Raw genomic sequence first — 13,661 nt, forward strand, 5'->3', positions numbered from 1 at the left:
GAACGACCATCTGCCCAATCATCCATCCATCCATCCAGTAGAACTCTCTTGTGCCTACTGTGCTCAAAGAACAGGAAAGTTTTGCACTGAGGTAGCTCACAGCAGACAGCAGCACAGACTAGAAACCAGATAAGCACTGTAAAATATCATTCTCCTCTGTCGTCAGCCAGGAGGCCCTAAAGAGACACGGATACACCCACATGCTTCCCAAGGACAAAGCAACCGCTTGCACATGGGATTTCAGCTTCCCGGGAAGATTTAAGTGTTTGGTCATAGAGGAGGTGCCCTAAAACCTACAGTGACCCACAAAAGCTGGTGGTTACCGAGGCCTCTGCCTTTCCTACAGCCCCCACCTCCTACACACACACACACACACACACACACACACACACACACACACTCCTTCCATTTGCCCCTGCCAGTCCCAGCTTTGGCAGCCCTCTGACACCCTAGGCTGTTTCATACCTTTGTTGTCTTTATGTCTTGTTTTCAGGGCCTGATCTGCTTGGTGAGACCTCCTGAGCAGCTTCAGAATCCACTTCTTTAGAGACCTCTCTGGAATCTCCTGGGCAGATTCAAGCCCCTCCATCACTGCCCTGAGCAAGACTTCCTTGTACTCAGCACCCCGCATGTGCATGTGATCACGGGTTGAGTGTGCACTTTGAGAGCTCACTCCTCCTTGTATCCACAGGGCCCAGAACACAACATTTGCTGAGCATCAGGTATGTGCTGGGCACTATGCTCAACCCAATCGTCATGGTCTCTTCCTTTAAGAATCTTCTAAACCAGCATTTTAAAATTAACTTTGGGTGTTGTGCTAATGGTGTGTATTCAAGTCTTGTGGTGAATAGGAGAAAAAATACCATCTTACATCTACACGAGTGATGTTATTTTTATAAAGCATTGTAAAGCCCTTTGGTTAAGACCTGTCACAGTTGAGTAAGTCAAGTTGTGCTAATTTCTAATCTAGGGAAACACAAGAGGCAACATGGTTCCAAAATCTGAGCTGGGTGTCTTCTTTGGGCACGCATCTGCCTTCACTAGCTCCTGACCCCACTTTCAGACAGAGATGGGTGACAAGTGGCATCCATGCCACTCCAAGAGTCGTAAGTAGCAGTCAGCCATCCCTCTGTGGAACTCTCACTTTGCGTGTTTGTCTTTCTATTTTCCTTTTTGCTCACTCCCATTTCCTACTTTTTGCTTCCTCTCCCCATACATTCATACCCTGGGACATCACTTAGCATCTGCCGCTTGGCTCTTAGAGGTCCACTTCCCTAGTGAATCCCTTACATGATACCCTAACCCCCTTGCTGTGAAAACTGTTTCTTTGCCTATTGGTAGCTATGAGGCCCAGTTGAATATCTGGTCCTAATACACAAGAGGAAGCTTACTTGTCACAAGATGTTTGCTCTGAGGCTGGATCAAACCCAGGCTCTAGGAGGTGGGGTGGGGGGAGGAAAAGGCCATGTCCATGGCCTCTATGTGCCTTGGGCTATGGAGCACCCCATCCGCACCAGGCCTTCTGGGATGAATGAGCCGAACCAGCAGCTCAGGCCTGGGCCATAAGCAAGTAAGGACCCAGGAAAGGAACATTGTTGCTTTGTCTGGTTTAAGCACTCAGCTGTGTGCAGGTCAAACAAGAGGCCCGGCAATGTGGCCTGGCCCCTGCCTAGGCTTTCATCCACACCTTTGCAAAGCCAGGGAACGGGGGCAGAAAGGCAGAGCTTGCTTTTCCCCCAGTGCACACAGAAAAGCCTCCCTTAACACTGCCCAACGGGCAGTGAATCTCACCTCGCCCTGATGTATTGGAGCAGAAGAGGAAAAGGCAGGCCCTAAATGCCAAGGCAAGGAGAAGTGTAGCCTGGCTGTTCTCTGGGCCGGAGCACGTGACTGCGGTTCTCAGGCCCGGGGGGACCAGGAGCCAATTCACGGGGGAGGTGTAGGAAATGCAAAGTCGGCTGTCTACTCACCACGTTAAAAATGTCAAGAACAAGGCAGGGATAACGCAAGGGGAAGAGTGCCTTCTGTTTCGTGGGAGGCGGGTTACAGAATGTTAGCATCACACGTTTGCTTTCACTTACCTGCTTGGTTGCAAGTCCAATCTGCCGTCTGCTGCAGCGCAGCAGAACTGAGAGGAATGCAGCACCCAGCAGCCCGACCCCACTCACGCAGTTCTGACGCCACCGTCCTGTGCTCCAGAGAGCTCTCCTGCCGCTGCACTGACAAGTTTAGAAAGCGAGTCAATCCAGGCCTGCCCAGGGGAACTGAGCTCTCACAGGCATGGCTTGTCTGGCGAAAGGCAACGAGGAGCAACTGAGGCTGCCAAGGAGCCTATGTGATCGGCAACATCAAGACACCAAGCTTGCGTCAACTTGGCATTGTTTTTAAAAGACGCAGAGCTCCATTCTCTGTTTCTTATCCCTGCCGCCCTGATGCAGGGGCCTTCCTGAATTTACAGGGGATGAGATCTTCCAACCCGAAGAACTCTATAAATTATTTCTACCAACGCCACATCTTGCTGGCCAATGGCTGAAAAGCGGCAATGCCCAAACTGCAAATGCACACCTGCCACTCTCAGCAGGAACCTAGGAGACACTCCTGGGAGAAAGGGACTGGGCCACTGCCTTAGTTTTGATTCCTGAAACAAGAATCTTGATGCACATGTTTATAGAGGATACGATCCCAGGTAACACAGTGGGGAATTAGGGCGGCAAGACAGAAGAGAGCGGCTAGCCAATAAAGGGGGTGTTGATGAGCAGGACGCTGCTGCGAGCAGTTGGGGTTCATGGCCACTGGAGTTCCTCTCAAAGGCTCAGTGGGACACATCTCGAGTTTCCTATCAGAAAGAACCTGAGACATTTTTCCACCAGCTCCATCCTTCATTGGTTAAGTGTTGCTCCAGGCACCTTTGACTCTAGGGCTGCTCTGGGCTGCCCCACGAAGGAGCTCAGCAAATTCCTGTGGAGCCATCCAGACAGAGCCACCAGGCAAAGATGCAGAAGCTTGAGGTGAGAAGCCATCATGTGTCCGTGAAGCTGCAGATGACCTTCAAGGGGATCTGTGACAGCCATGGTGACGATAATGTCTCCTCCTCACTTGTGTGCCCAGGCATGTGTGTATGTGTGCACAAGTGTGCACACGCGCACACACACACACGCACACACACACACACGCATATCACTCTCTCTCCCTCTCATTTGCACCATCTTACCCCGGCCTCATAAACAGTGAGCTCCCAATCGCCTCAGCCCTGCTGAGCCACGCAGCCGTGCCTCGCCACACAAGCAAATGCCACATACAAGATGGCAGCATTTGCAGCCTCCCAGGCCCCAGCTACTCCAGCGTGAATCCATGGCAGCTTCTGACTTCAGAGTAATACAGAGTAATGGGGAAAAGTGGCACAGATCTCAGGAGTTTGAGGTTTCTTATCTCCCGTTCACCAGCAATTTACTTAGCTGATGCTAAGGAAGTTATCTAAGCTTTTTAGAATTTAGTTTCCCCATCATTAAAACTAGAGCAAAAACACCTGTCCTATTTACCTCCAAGAGTTGTAGAACGACTCAAAGGAGCCGATTCATGTACATGAAAGCACCTTCACAGGTAGAGATGCTCCTTGCAAAGCCTTACCCTGCTCAGCCCTAGCCTCAGTACATTGGTTTCAGGCCGTGAGGCAGGGCCCTGCTGCCTGACTTCCCAAAGCCTCCCTTTCCCTCACCCCCAAGGGCAGCATTCTGCCCTGGGAGCCCTGGTCTAGAGGAAACTAGGCCTTCGCTTGCAATAGGTTCAGGCAGACCAAGTTGAGGAGCAGGCCCCTCGTGGAGGGACACGAGAAGTCCCCTTGGGATGGGCAGAACAGGCTTGCTGCCTCAGTGGTGCCCGGCCCCTTCTGTCTCTTCATTTGCCCTGTGTCAAATAGCAAATTCCAGAGTCACTATGCAAAGTGGTGGATGGAGCCACACAACTTCCCCCAAATATTAATAGGAACCAGTGAGGGCGTCAGCTGTTGTGCCTACTACCTGTCATTAAGGCCGTGTGATGTCAGCAGAGAAGCAAGTGTCAGCTGGATCAGACCCCTCCAGCTAAGCCAGGGAGCATTTATCAGTCACTCAAGTCAGCTGCCCTGAAGGGTGAGCATGGTACCCAAGGGCTGGAAAAACTGACAATCCTGGAAGAGGACTCAACGTTTATCACACACTCACGTATTGCAGTTGATGCTCCATTCTGTAATGATGCGAACAAAACCCATTGTAGTATTCACTGTGGACCCCGCCAAGGTCCTTGGGGAGTGAGAGCTGGGGAGAGGGTGCCCAGCCCTTCTACACAGGTTCAGAAAGAAAGGCTCTTACAATCATGCAGTTAAAAATAATGGAAGCAAATTCACCGGGACAGAAACGTTTGTAGGGGAGAGATTTGAGGGAGATTCTAAACAGTTCCCAGAATACATTCCCGTGTAAACCCAAAGAATGCTAATGGAGGAAAGCTACCACTGGTTCTCTCTTTTCAGCCAAATAATATCCTCCTGCTGGAACAGAGTTGTTCTTGGCACTTGGGAGCAAATGTGAGGAGGGAATCAAAACACAACGCCTGAGAAAGGAATCCATAAGAAATGTGCAGGCAGGGACGTGGTGAGAAATAACAAAGAAAGACAGGTCAGTGGCAGGAGCAAAGATTAACTGTACCAGAGAACACGGTGACTTGGCTCTGGAAATGGGGTCCAGTGAAAGCAAGAAATGCTGCAGAGACACAGGAGGGGTCCATCACCTGCACCCCGGGGCTCAAAGGACGGCCCCTGCCCCTGTGCCTGGCAGCCCCTCGACTGGCTTCTAGAAGAGGAGGCTCAGCCCCAGCTACCTCCTTGCATCCGATCTCCAGGTCGGATCAGCGCGGCTTCATCCTGGGATGCAAAAGCTCTGCCCCTGTGAACGGCCAACACAGAAAGCAGCGAAACCTGGTAGAGAGAGTGTTCTCTTCCCTCCACCCTCCCTTTCAACCAGAGCTGCCTCCAGGGGACTTTGGCAAGTCTGACAAATGGCAGAAGAATTGAGAAGAATTTCTTCGCTGGCAAAGGGAAGCTGATGATTGGGCACAAACGTGCTCCCGCAGCTCTTTGTCCAGTGAAACTCTAGACATGTCAGATTCCTTTCCACTCTTTTCACGTTTAATCGCTTGGCTCCCATGTGCCAGCTCCTCGAGTCTGCAGCATTTGGGTACAGGATACTCAGTCCTCTGCCGTGACAAGGGCAAATGCATCACACACGCCATACGTTGCAGCTGGGGCATCGCTGTGTCAACATGAGTCACCAGGCAGAGTCGGCTGCCCGACATGGAAAGCCCTGAGTCAGGGAGGACTCACAGACACCACTGCCCACTGTTTACGCAAGCACATGCTCCACGGGGCCCCAAGCTGTTTACGAGCCATTGGCTCATTCCTCATCATGTTGCTTGGAGGGAAAGCAAAAGGAGGGGAAAGAGGAAGGGCAGACATCATCATCTGTGGCTTACATGGGGAAACTGAGGCACAAACAAGCCCCGCAGTGAACTGCATTTATGAGTCAGACATGGCCCATGGAGCGGGCTCTTCTGAATCCTAAATGGACTATTTTCTTGCCCAGCTATTTCGTGCAGCTTCTCCAGCGCAACAGTTTAGACACAGCAGCCTTGCGACAGGCCAACGGAATACAGACTGGCTGCATTCTGTTTGTCGCTAGTTTCCCACCTCTCATCCCAACTCTGACACTTGCCCCATCTCTGAATTTGATGGACCCGTTTTTTGACTTTAGAGCCCGCTCCTGACGCTCCTGGAGTTCCGCTCTGCTCCCAGTTCTGACGGTTCCCTCGTTCCTGACGTTTATGCCATTCTTGACCGTTCCCTGATTCCTCATATTTCTCCCATTTTGAATCTCTACCAACCCTGTCCCTCACCCGTCCCCAATGCATACACCCTCAATGCCCAGATGTAGGCTGGACGGTGAGGGGAAGCTCACAGATAAAGTGCAAAATGCCCATTTTACTCATCATTTATTTTTTTCGAAAGCTGAGCATTTATCAGCAGAATTTTGGGGACATATCAAAATATCCTCATGTCAAAATAGCTGCAGTAAAATGGCTCTGTTAAAATAGCTGCCTGCAAAGAGCTGAGAGTCTAGATGTCACCTGCTCTGCCACCTGACTCTGGCCCTCCTTTGCGTGGCCTTGCCTTCTGTTCCGCCATGTTCTGGTGTGTGGCTCATCAGAAGAGGCGTGAACACCAGGGCCGCTTTTTATCCTGCTGTTCCAAGTGAGGACTATGTAGGTGTCACAGATGAAACTCGTCCAGGAGCTAAACAGGATGCTAATGGCACGGCCACGTGTTTCTCCACCGCACCGTGAGGCAGCCTGGCTAGCATCAGTCCCTCTCCCCAACCTCCTTCCTGCCCCCATCCACCCACGAGCTCTTGTTGGGTCAGAAATGCAATCCTTTGATAGTGCCAGACAGCCAGATGATGCTGGAAAGAAGAAAGAAAAAGCAAAAGCAGGTTTCTAAATTAAGCACAAAGCTCGTTTATAAAAATAAATAGCCACAGCCTAGCAACGTGCTCACAGCTCAGCTTCCCTCCATGATGAAACCTCTGTGGCTGGAGCGGGGATGACACACACTTCCGAGGGCCCCATGCCCCACCCTTCCCCCTGCATAGTACTCATCTGCAGGGCATGGACTGTGGCCCTTAGTGGGCCCTGCTCCTCACTCAGGGCCAACTAAGGGCCAGACTATAAAGAGCAGAAGGGAGCCGGAGCCTCCCAAACTTAATGCGGCCCATGAACACCTACAGACTCTTGGCAGTAACTAGCACACCTGAAGCAAAAGTGGATAAAGTTCCCTGGGCTGCTGTACTGAAATGAGAGCTCCTCCTTGAAACCATGTCTTCTATGCTCACCACTGAATGCCCGGTACCCAACTGAGCACGTGTGTGTGCGCGCACGCGCACACACACACACACACACACACACTCAACACTCCATAACCAGGTGAGGAAAAACTGAATGGGGGCATGAATGAATGAATGAATGAATGCTGCCATCCCATCATCAATGCTCCCCAGACTCTCCAGCCCAAATGGAGTGAGCTCCACAATCCAAAGACAGGCATTCCTGATTATGACGTGCACTAAAGAGACAGTGTCCGCTGAGCTGGGTGTTTAAATCTGAGCCCACAGCTGAAGTGCACACCTGGAGGTGTGTAGAGAGTGTGGGCTTGTACTGCCTGGGTGCAGGAGGTGTGGCTGTCACAGTGGGGAGGGGCAGAGGGTGTGGGATATGCAGTTGGTAACAATTGTTAGCATTCCTGAATATTCTCTCATTCTTTAGGCAGCAGAAGCTCCAAGGGGGAGGTGTTGCTAAGCAAATAAACTACAGGAAAAAAATAGCACATTAGCTTTCTGGGTTTAGCTTCTTGGGACACAAAAAGTGGGGCCCATGATGCCCTTGGAGGCTCAACAGGTCAAACGCATCAGGAATGGGCATGATATGAAAGACCTAAACCTGCCACCCACCCTCCCGAGTCGTGAATGGTTGAGCAAGGCTGGGTGATGCGGAGGCAGCCCTCACAATACTGCGAATGTGATCATTCCGAATCCCTAAGGATCCCAGTGAGGCTGCAGGGACGACGTGTCTGCATCTTGACCCCTTGGAGGAGTTGCTTCTGTGAGCTTCCACACATTCCCTAGCGATCAGAGTGGCTGAGGACAGCATGTCCCTGTCATAAATGGCCATCTCAGAGCAGAGGCGCTTGGTCATAATACTAAAAAGATCAGAGAAATTGGCCCACAGCATCACTCAGAAATCTGTCTTCAGGCATCCTTGTCTGGCCTCGCCAGAAACAGTAAAACCATATCCATGTCAGTGATAAAAAGATTCTTAGTTAGTATTCATACGTACGAAAATATAGTACTGGTCTATTTTTGGAATAATCCCCTGTAGGGGACAGAAAATCTAAACAGCAACGACAACGGTACAATAGCGTCCGGCTTCACGTAATGGCATACAACAGAAGAGCATGAGTCCTCGGAGACTTCGAGACTCCTGGGTTATTTCAATCCCACAGCCTCCCAGGGCACCGAAGTCACAGCCCTGGAACATTTAGGAAAAGAAATTCTGATTAAGACATAGCCCCAGCAGAGAGTCAGTGTACGCACTGGCCAGGTTACCCCCGGATCTCAGTGACATCTCTGTGGTGGCACTGAGGGAAGCCCTCTCCCGAGAGGGCCAACCACAGTCCTGCCCCACAAGTGAGGACACAGTGTGTTCCCTGGCTCCCTAATGCCCCAAGCCCAGGACTTCTGCTTCAGACATGGCTGCTCAGAGATGAGACCCACTGACCCATTCTCTCTAGAGGCTTCAGAGATCCCTGAGAACAGAGTCCAAGGTTCAGCTCTGTGACCCTAACTACGCGGAGGCTCAGTTCCTCGTTCATAACATGGAGAGAGTAGAAGCTCTATACTTTCTCCCTACCAAGATCATGTGAGGATCAAAAAAAACATTGCCACATTCAAATACTTCCCAATCTGCAAGCTCTTGTTCTATGTGACCATGTTTTATAAAACTGTAAAGGTATATGGTGAGAAGTTTGCTTCTGACGTGGGGATTGAGATTCCCTGTGTTGCAAATTTTTAGGGTACCGCCCAGGTCCATCCTAGCTGTAAACCTAATTTTTTGCAGCATCCCCTGGCCAACTCCTTGGCTTCATATACTAAAGACGTATAGCATTTTTTTTTATTGTGTTTTTGTAACTGCTTCCTTCCTCTTATGATCCCTTAAAAAGTACTGGAATTCTAGAATGCGTGAGGAAGCTTTGGGGTTACACAGTCCTCCCTTCGCTTTGGCGATGGAGGCACAGAAGGCTGGGCACTTGTCCAAGGTCACCTGTCCTGGGCTCCTGCCACAGCCTGGTGGTGTCTGCTCTCCAGTGGGTCTTGGAGGGCCACAGTTCAAATTCTGCTCTCCTGGAACTGGGACGTCCATCTTCTGCCCAGGACATCAGAGCTCCAGGTTCTCAGATCTTTGGATTTCAGGGCTTACACCAGTAGCCCCTTGGTTCTCAGGCTTTTGGCCTTGGACTGAATTACACCATGGGCTTTCCTGGGTCAGCTTGCAGACGGCACATTGTGGGACTTCTCAGCCTCCATAATTGTGCGAGCCAATTCCCATCACAAATCCCTTCATAGATAGACAGATACATAGATACATAGCCCACTGGTTCCTTTTTCTAGAGAACCCTGACTAATATAGATTTTGGTGCTTCCCTCCCTCCATAATTTCCAGTGAGTAACTGTTACTTAAGCTAGGTGTGTCATTTAGGATGTGCGGGTGGGGAAAAGGAGGAAGGCAGACAGCTAAGGGCACTCAGGGAAGAGGTGCCTCTGGTGATCATGATGGCTCATCTTAATAGATTACATCTTTGGAATTCGCCTTTTATTTTTGGAAAATAAATATATAATCATTTCATTTTTGCAGTTATTCATAATAATTTGCATCTCCCAGAAATGATAGATTACATTCATGCAAAGCATCTATGCATCTAACATAAGTTGTTGTTGAGTTGTTTTAGAAGAATGTGTTAAGAAGGGAACTATGATTTATTGAGTGACAGTCCTTCTACCATCTGCTCACCTTCTTCTCTGCAGATGATCTTATGTCTATCCAGTAAAACAACTGAGATTATTTTATGTAAAATCCTTGCCCCCTGCCCCTTCACCTACCTACCCATATGAAGCCAAGGGTCTTCTCCTTCCCTGACACACATACCACCTTTCCTTATGAGGAAGAGTCTTTTGTTCTGCCTGTGACTATAACTCTACCTGTGTGCTAGGCATAGGGTCACCAACCATCCTGGTTTGCTTGGGACTGTGTGACTACTGGACACAGGACTTTTATTACCAAAATTGGGAACATCTCAGGCAGACTAAGACAAGTTGGTCACTCCAGTAAGCCCCATGTTCTCTCTCAGGGACCTTTCCAAACAAATCATGATTGAATGAATTGAGGATACCAAATAGTACCAAATTGCTATGTGAGACTGGAGGTCAGGAAGAACACTGGAATGAAAGAATGAATAAAATGTAGTGATTTTATTTTAATGAAAAGATCCATGAATAAGGGGAAAAACCAAGAGGAGGATATCCTACTATCCAGGTGAGCAGAAGAGCAAAAAAGTTACATTAAAGAATTCATATGAAGATATAAATCCCATTCATCAAAAAGAAAAAAGCTTGATGGTAAGTCAGGGGTGATCTATATAAGATCACTAGTGCTTCCCATGTTTTACCTTCATGTCACACATTTAAAAAAAATTATATTATCTGCAGTGTGGGTTAAACTGAAGGGAGAAGCCATGTATGGCCACAGGTGACCATCTGTGGAACCTCATGACCACAGAAACCATCCAGCTCCTCCAAGGACTGAGAAAGTCAGTATCTCAGCTCACATGTGACCCACAGACCACACACCACTGTGTGGCTGGTTGGGAACGTTTGAACTACGTGATGACATAAGCATGCAGGTCTAGACTCTACTCCATCACAAATCTGACATCTTGATCCACGTTCTCCCTAGGTTTCTGGTGAAACTAGGAAAGCCTAGGAGGTCAAACTCTCTCTGATGACCCAATATTGCAAAGCTTCCTCAAAGGGCATTTCCTGCAGTGGGGTTGGTGTGGGTTCCTATTTATATTTCCCCTTCCTTGGTCCAGATTTATCCCATTAGTGTGTAGAGTTGCAGCTTGAGTAATGACTTAATGACTCAATGTCTCGGGGTAAGAGGGTAAGTAGCCTATGCCACACTCGGCCCACACTCATTGACCTGAAACGGGGTTAAAAAATTTTTTTAATATATTGCCAAAAATTTAAAAATTCAAGGAAACTGGCTCCTTTCAGAAAACGAGATCTGGCAGCCTGAGGCCATAATTCCCCTCACAACCACAATCATCTGAGACAGAGTTCCTGGAGAGTGTAGCAGATAGGTGTGTGGGCTGCCAGAGTTCAAATCCCATGCCTACTTCTCAAAGATCAGCATATTCATGACCTTAACCTCTCAGAGGCTTGATTTCTCAACTGTAGAGACCGTGTTAAACTAATAGTATTTATTTTTGTGTACAAAAAATGTTTGAAACAGTGGCTAGCCCATAATAACCATTTGATAAATGTTAATGGCTATCCCCAGCCCCCTTACACAGGTAGCTTTGCTATTTTTCTTACCTTCATGGCCCCAAGAACATAACAGTGAAGGAGCTCAGGAAATTTCACTCAAAAATACGGCTCCTTGGAATAAAGTGTATTTGAATTAAAGGCCTTTAGAGATCAACAGGCCTTGGAAGGGACATTCCCTCTTTCTTCATAAAAAACCAGACCCATCAAAAGAAGAATCAACTTCCCTTTCCTTCCCTGTTATCTCAATATATTACAGGAAAAAAGATTAAGAATGCAACCAGACCTGGCCCAATCATTTTAAATATAATACCTTTCTCTCAGGTTAATTTAATTTCCAAAGACAATCATTTACAAATCAATCTGTTTCCTCCCAGGCATTCATCCTCCCAAGTATCTATTCTTCCTCCCTAGTAACCATTTATTGCCCTCAACAGAATTATCTATATTCTTCATCTCTCCCCTTCCCCACCTCTAAAATGAGGATATATAAATTTCTGGACCCTATTGGGATATCAGGTAATCACTCTGTGATCTCCCTGTGCACACAGTAAATGAACCTCTGTCTCTTATTAATCTGCCTTGTTGTGAGTTGATCTTTCAGCAAACCTTCTGGGGCGACAGGGAAGTTTCCCTTCACCCCCGCAACTGCTAGTCTAGATAGTTCAACTAAATGAGTTTGGCAACTGTGATACCACAGGTCACTAGGTAATAACTGAAGCCTACATCCTTTCCTGGGTGGAATGGACCCCATCCCCAGCATGACGTATGTCCCTTCTGCCTCTCTGAGCTCCTCCCTCAGCTTGCTGGAGCCCCTAATAAAACCCAAGAGCAGTGCAAAGGACCAGAGCCAACCCAAGATTACGATTTTCTAATTAGAGGTTTCTGGAAAGGAGAAACATGGTCCTCTAATTGCTTAAACATGTCTCATCCACTTTTTAACCTGAATCCTTCTGCCCCACTTTGCTGGTCTGGTCCTCCCACAGGTATAAGGAGAAAATGTTTTGCATAATTCAGTTAGCAAATCAATTAGCCAGAAGACATGAATCCTTGGGAACACAAGGGGTACGTTCCTCACAGAAAGTTGTTTCTAATAAACCGATGTCTGCTGCTAAGCAACCTTGATGATGCTTCTTCCCCAATGATAGCTAAACAGAACCCTCGATTGTGTGCAGGAGATTAAGTGGACGTTCTCATGAGTCAAAAGAAGGCACCAGAGAAAGTTTTACTCAGGCTTAGGATGAGTGTAAAATTCTGCATAAGGAGCAGAAAGGGGAGGCGTGCCAGGTTGGGCTGTGTGACGCACATAGCTGCTATTTCACTCAGGCTGCGGGGTTTGGCGCTTGTTTGGGGAATAAGCCATGAAGAGCTGGGTTGTTCATTCATAGCTGAGCGAATGGAGTCACGGTCTGGGAGACCGCCTCACTGTTTCCCTCAAGAAGACTAATAATTACAGTCGTGGTTAGATCTTACACCAGACACAGGGAGGAACTGTGGAACTCCCTGGAAGCAGGGTAGAGCTTTCGAGGCAGATTAGATGTTGCAACCGTCAAATCCCACAGCACAGTCATTATGGTAAGGAGATGAGGTGAACCGAGAGCCAGCCAATAAGAACAGCTGGAGAGTGGTACCATTTCTGATGGCTCTTGTCTCCCGGCTCTGTTTGGAGAGGTGGGGCAGGGGCGAAGCCAGCCCTGCAATTGCTTTCACAAAGTTTAACACACTGGGTGGCTGTGCCTCCCATCACTGAAAGCATGGAAAATCCTTTGGTGCAATTTCCTAAGCCTCTAAATATATATTTCCCTTAATAACTAAATGTGGCTATTTCAACAAAGCCAATCAGTTAACTTGAAGAACAACATCTGGAGGTGGGAATGTTTGGAGGGAGGAAGCAGAATTTCCCGGAAGAGTCAATGTCTTTTTTGTAACTTTTCCATGGCCATCCTTTGATACTGAAAAGAAGCTAATTTAAAATGTTAGCCTATATTTAAATTAAACTATCAAGTTGCTGAAGATAACACTGTAAGAAGTACGAAAAGCTGTCACTGTGACAATTTGGGGGCCACCTTTGACCGTTTGCTCTGTCTTCCTTGCTCCTAATCTCTAAAAACATCACCAAGGCCTGAGGCTTCTCGGGCCAGATCTCCCTGTGTCTCTTCCCACTGCTGTGCCTCACTGTAGCCTTTGCTTCCTCACAGGTGGACTGTGGGGAAACCTCTCAAATAAAGGTGAGGAAAATTGAGAGGCTTAGAAACATAAGATCTAATGCCTGCCTCCTCTGCTCCACCACATCCTCCTGCTGGAGGAAAAAAAACACCCTGACCTATGACACACACTGGGTCATATAATTCTGTGCTGCTGTCCTGAATCGGCCAGGAAACCATTCAACTCCACTTTGCTTCAGGGTTTCCATCCATAACAGCAAAGCACGTGCCTTGCTCCCGACTCATCACCCAGGACTGTGTTGGGAAGATTTATAAGCAA

At 48.3% G+C, this 13,661-nt stretch overlaps 1 protein-coding gene across 1 annotated transcript; it reads right to left on the reverse strand.

Moving 5' to 3' along the window:
• Positions 1-6,007: 6,007 nt before the first annotated feature.
• Positions 6,008-6,487, reverse strand: SMIM2 (small integral membrane protein 2). Its single transcript, XM_012648888.1, has one exon. The coding sequence runs from the start codon at positions 6,418-6,420 to the stop codon at positions 6,112-6,114; it is 309 nt and encodes a 102-aa protein (XP_012504342.1). The 5' UTR covers positions 6,421-6,487; the 3' UTR covers positions 6,008-6,111.
• Positions 6,488-13,661: the final 7,174 nt, after the last annotated feature.

This window comes from Propithecus coquereli, unplaced genomic scaffold (assembly GCF_000956105.1).
Source record: "Propithecus coquereli isolate 6110/MARCELLA unplaced genomic scaffold, Pcoq_1.0 Scaffold11, whole genome shotgun sequence".
NCBI classification, from domain to species: Eukaryota; Metazoa; Chordata; class Mammalia; order Primates; family Indriidae; genus Propithecus; species Propithecus coquereli.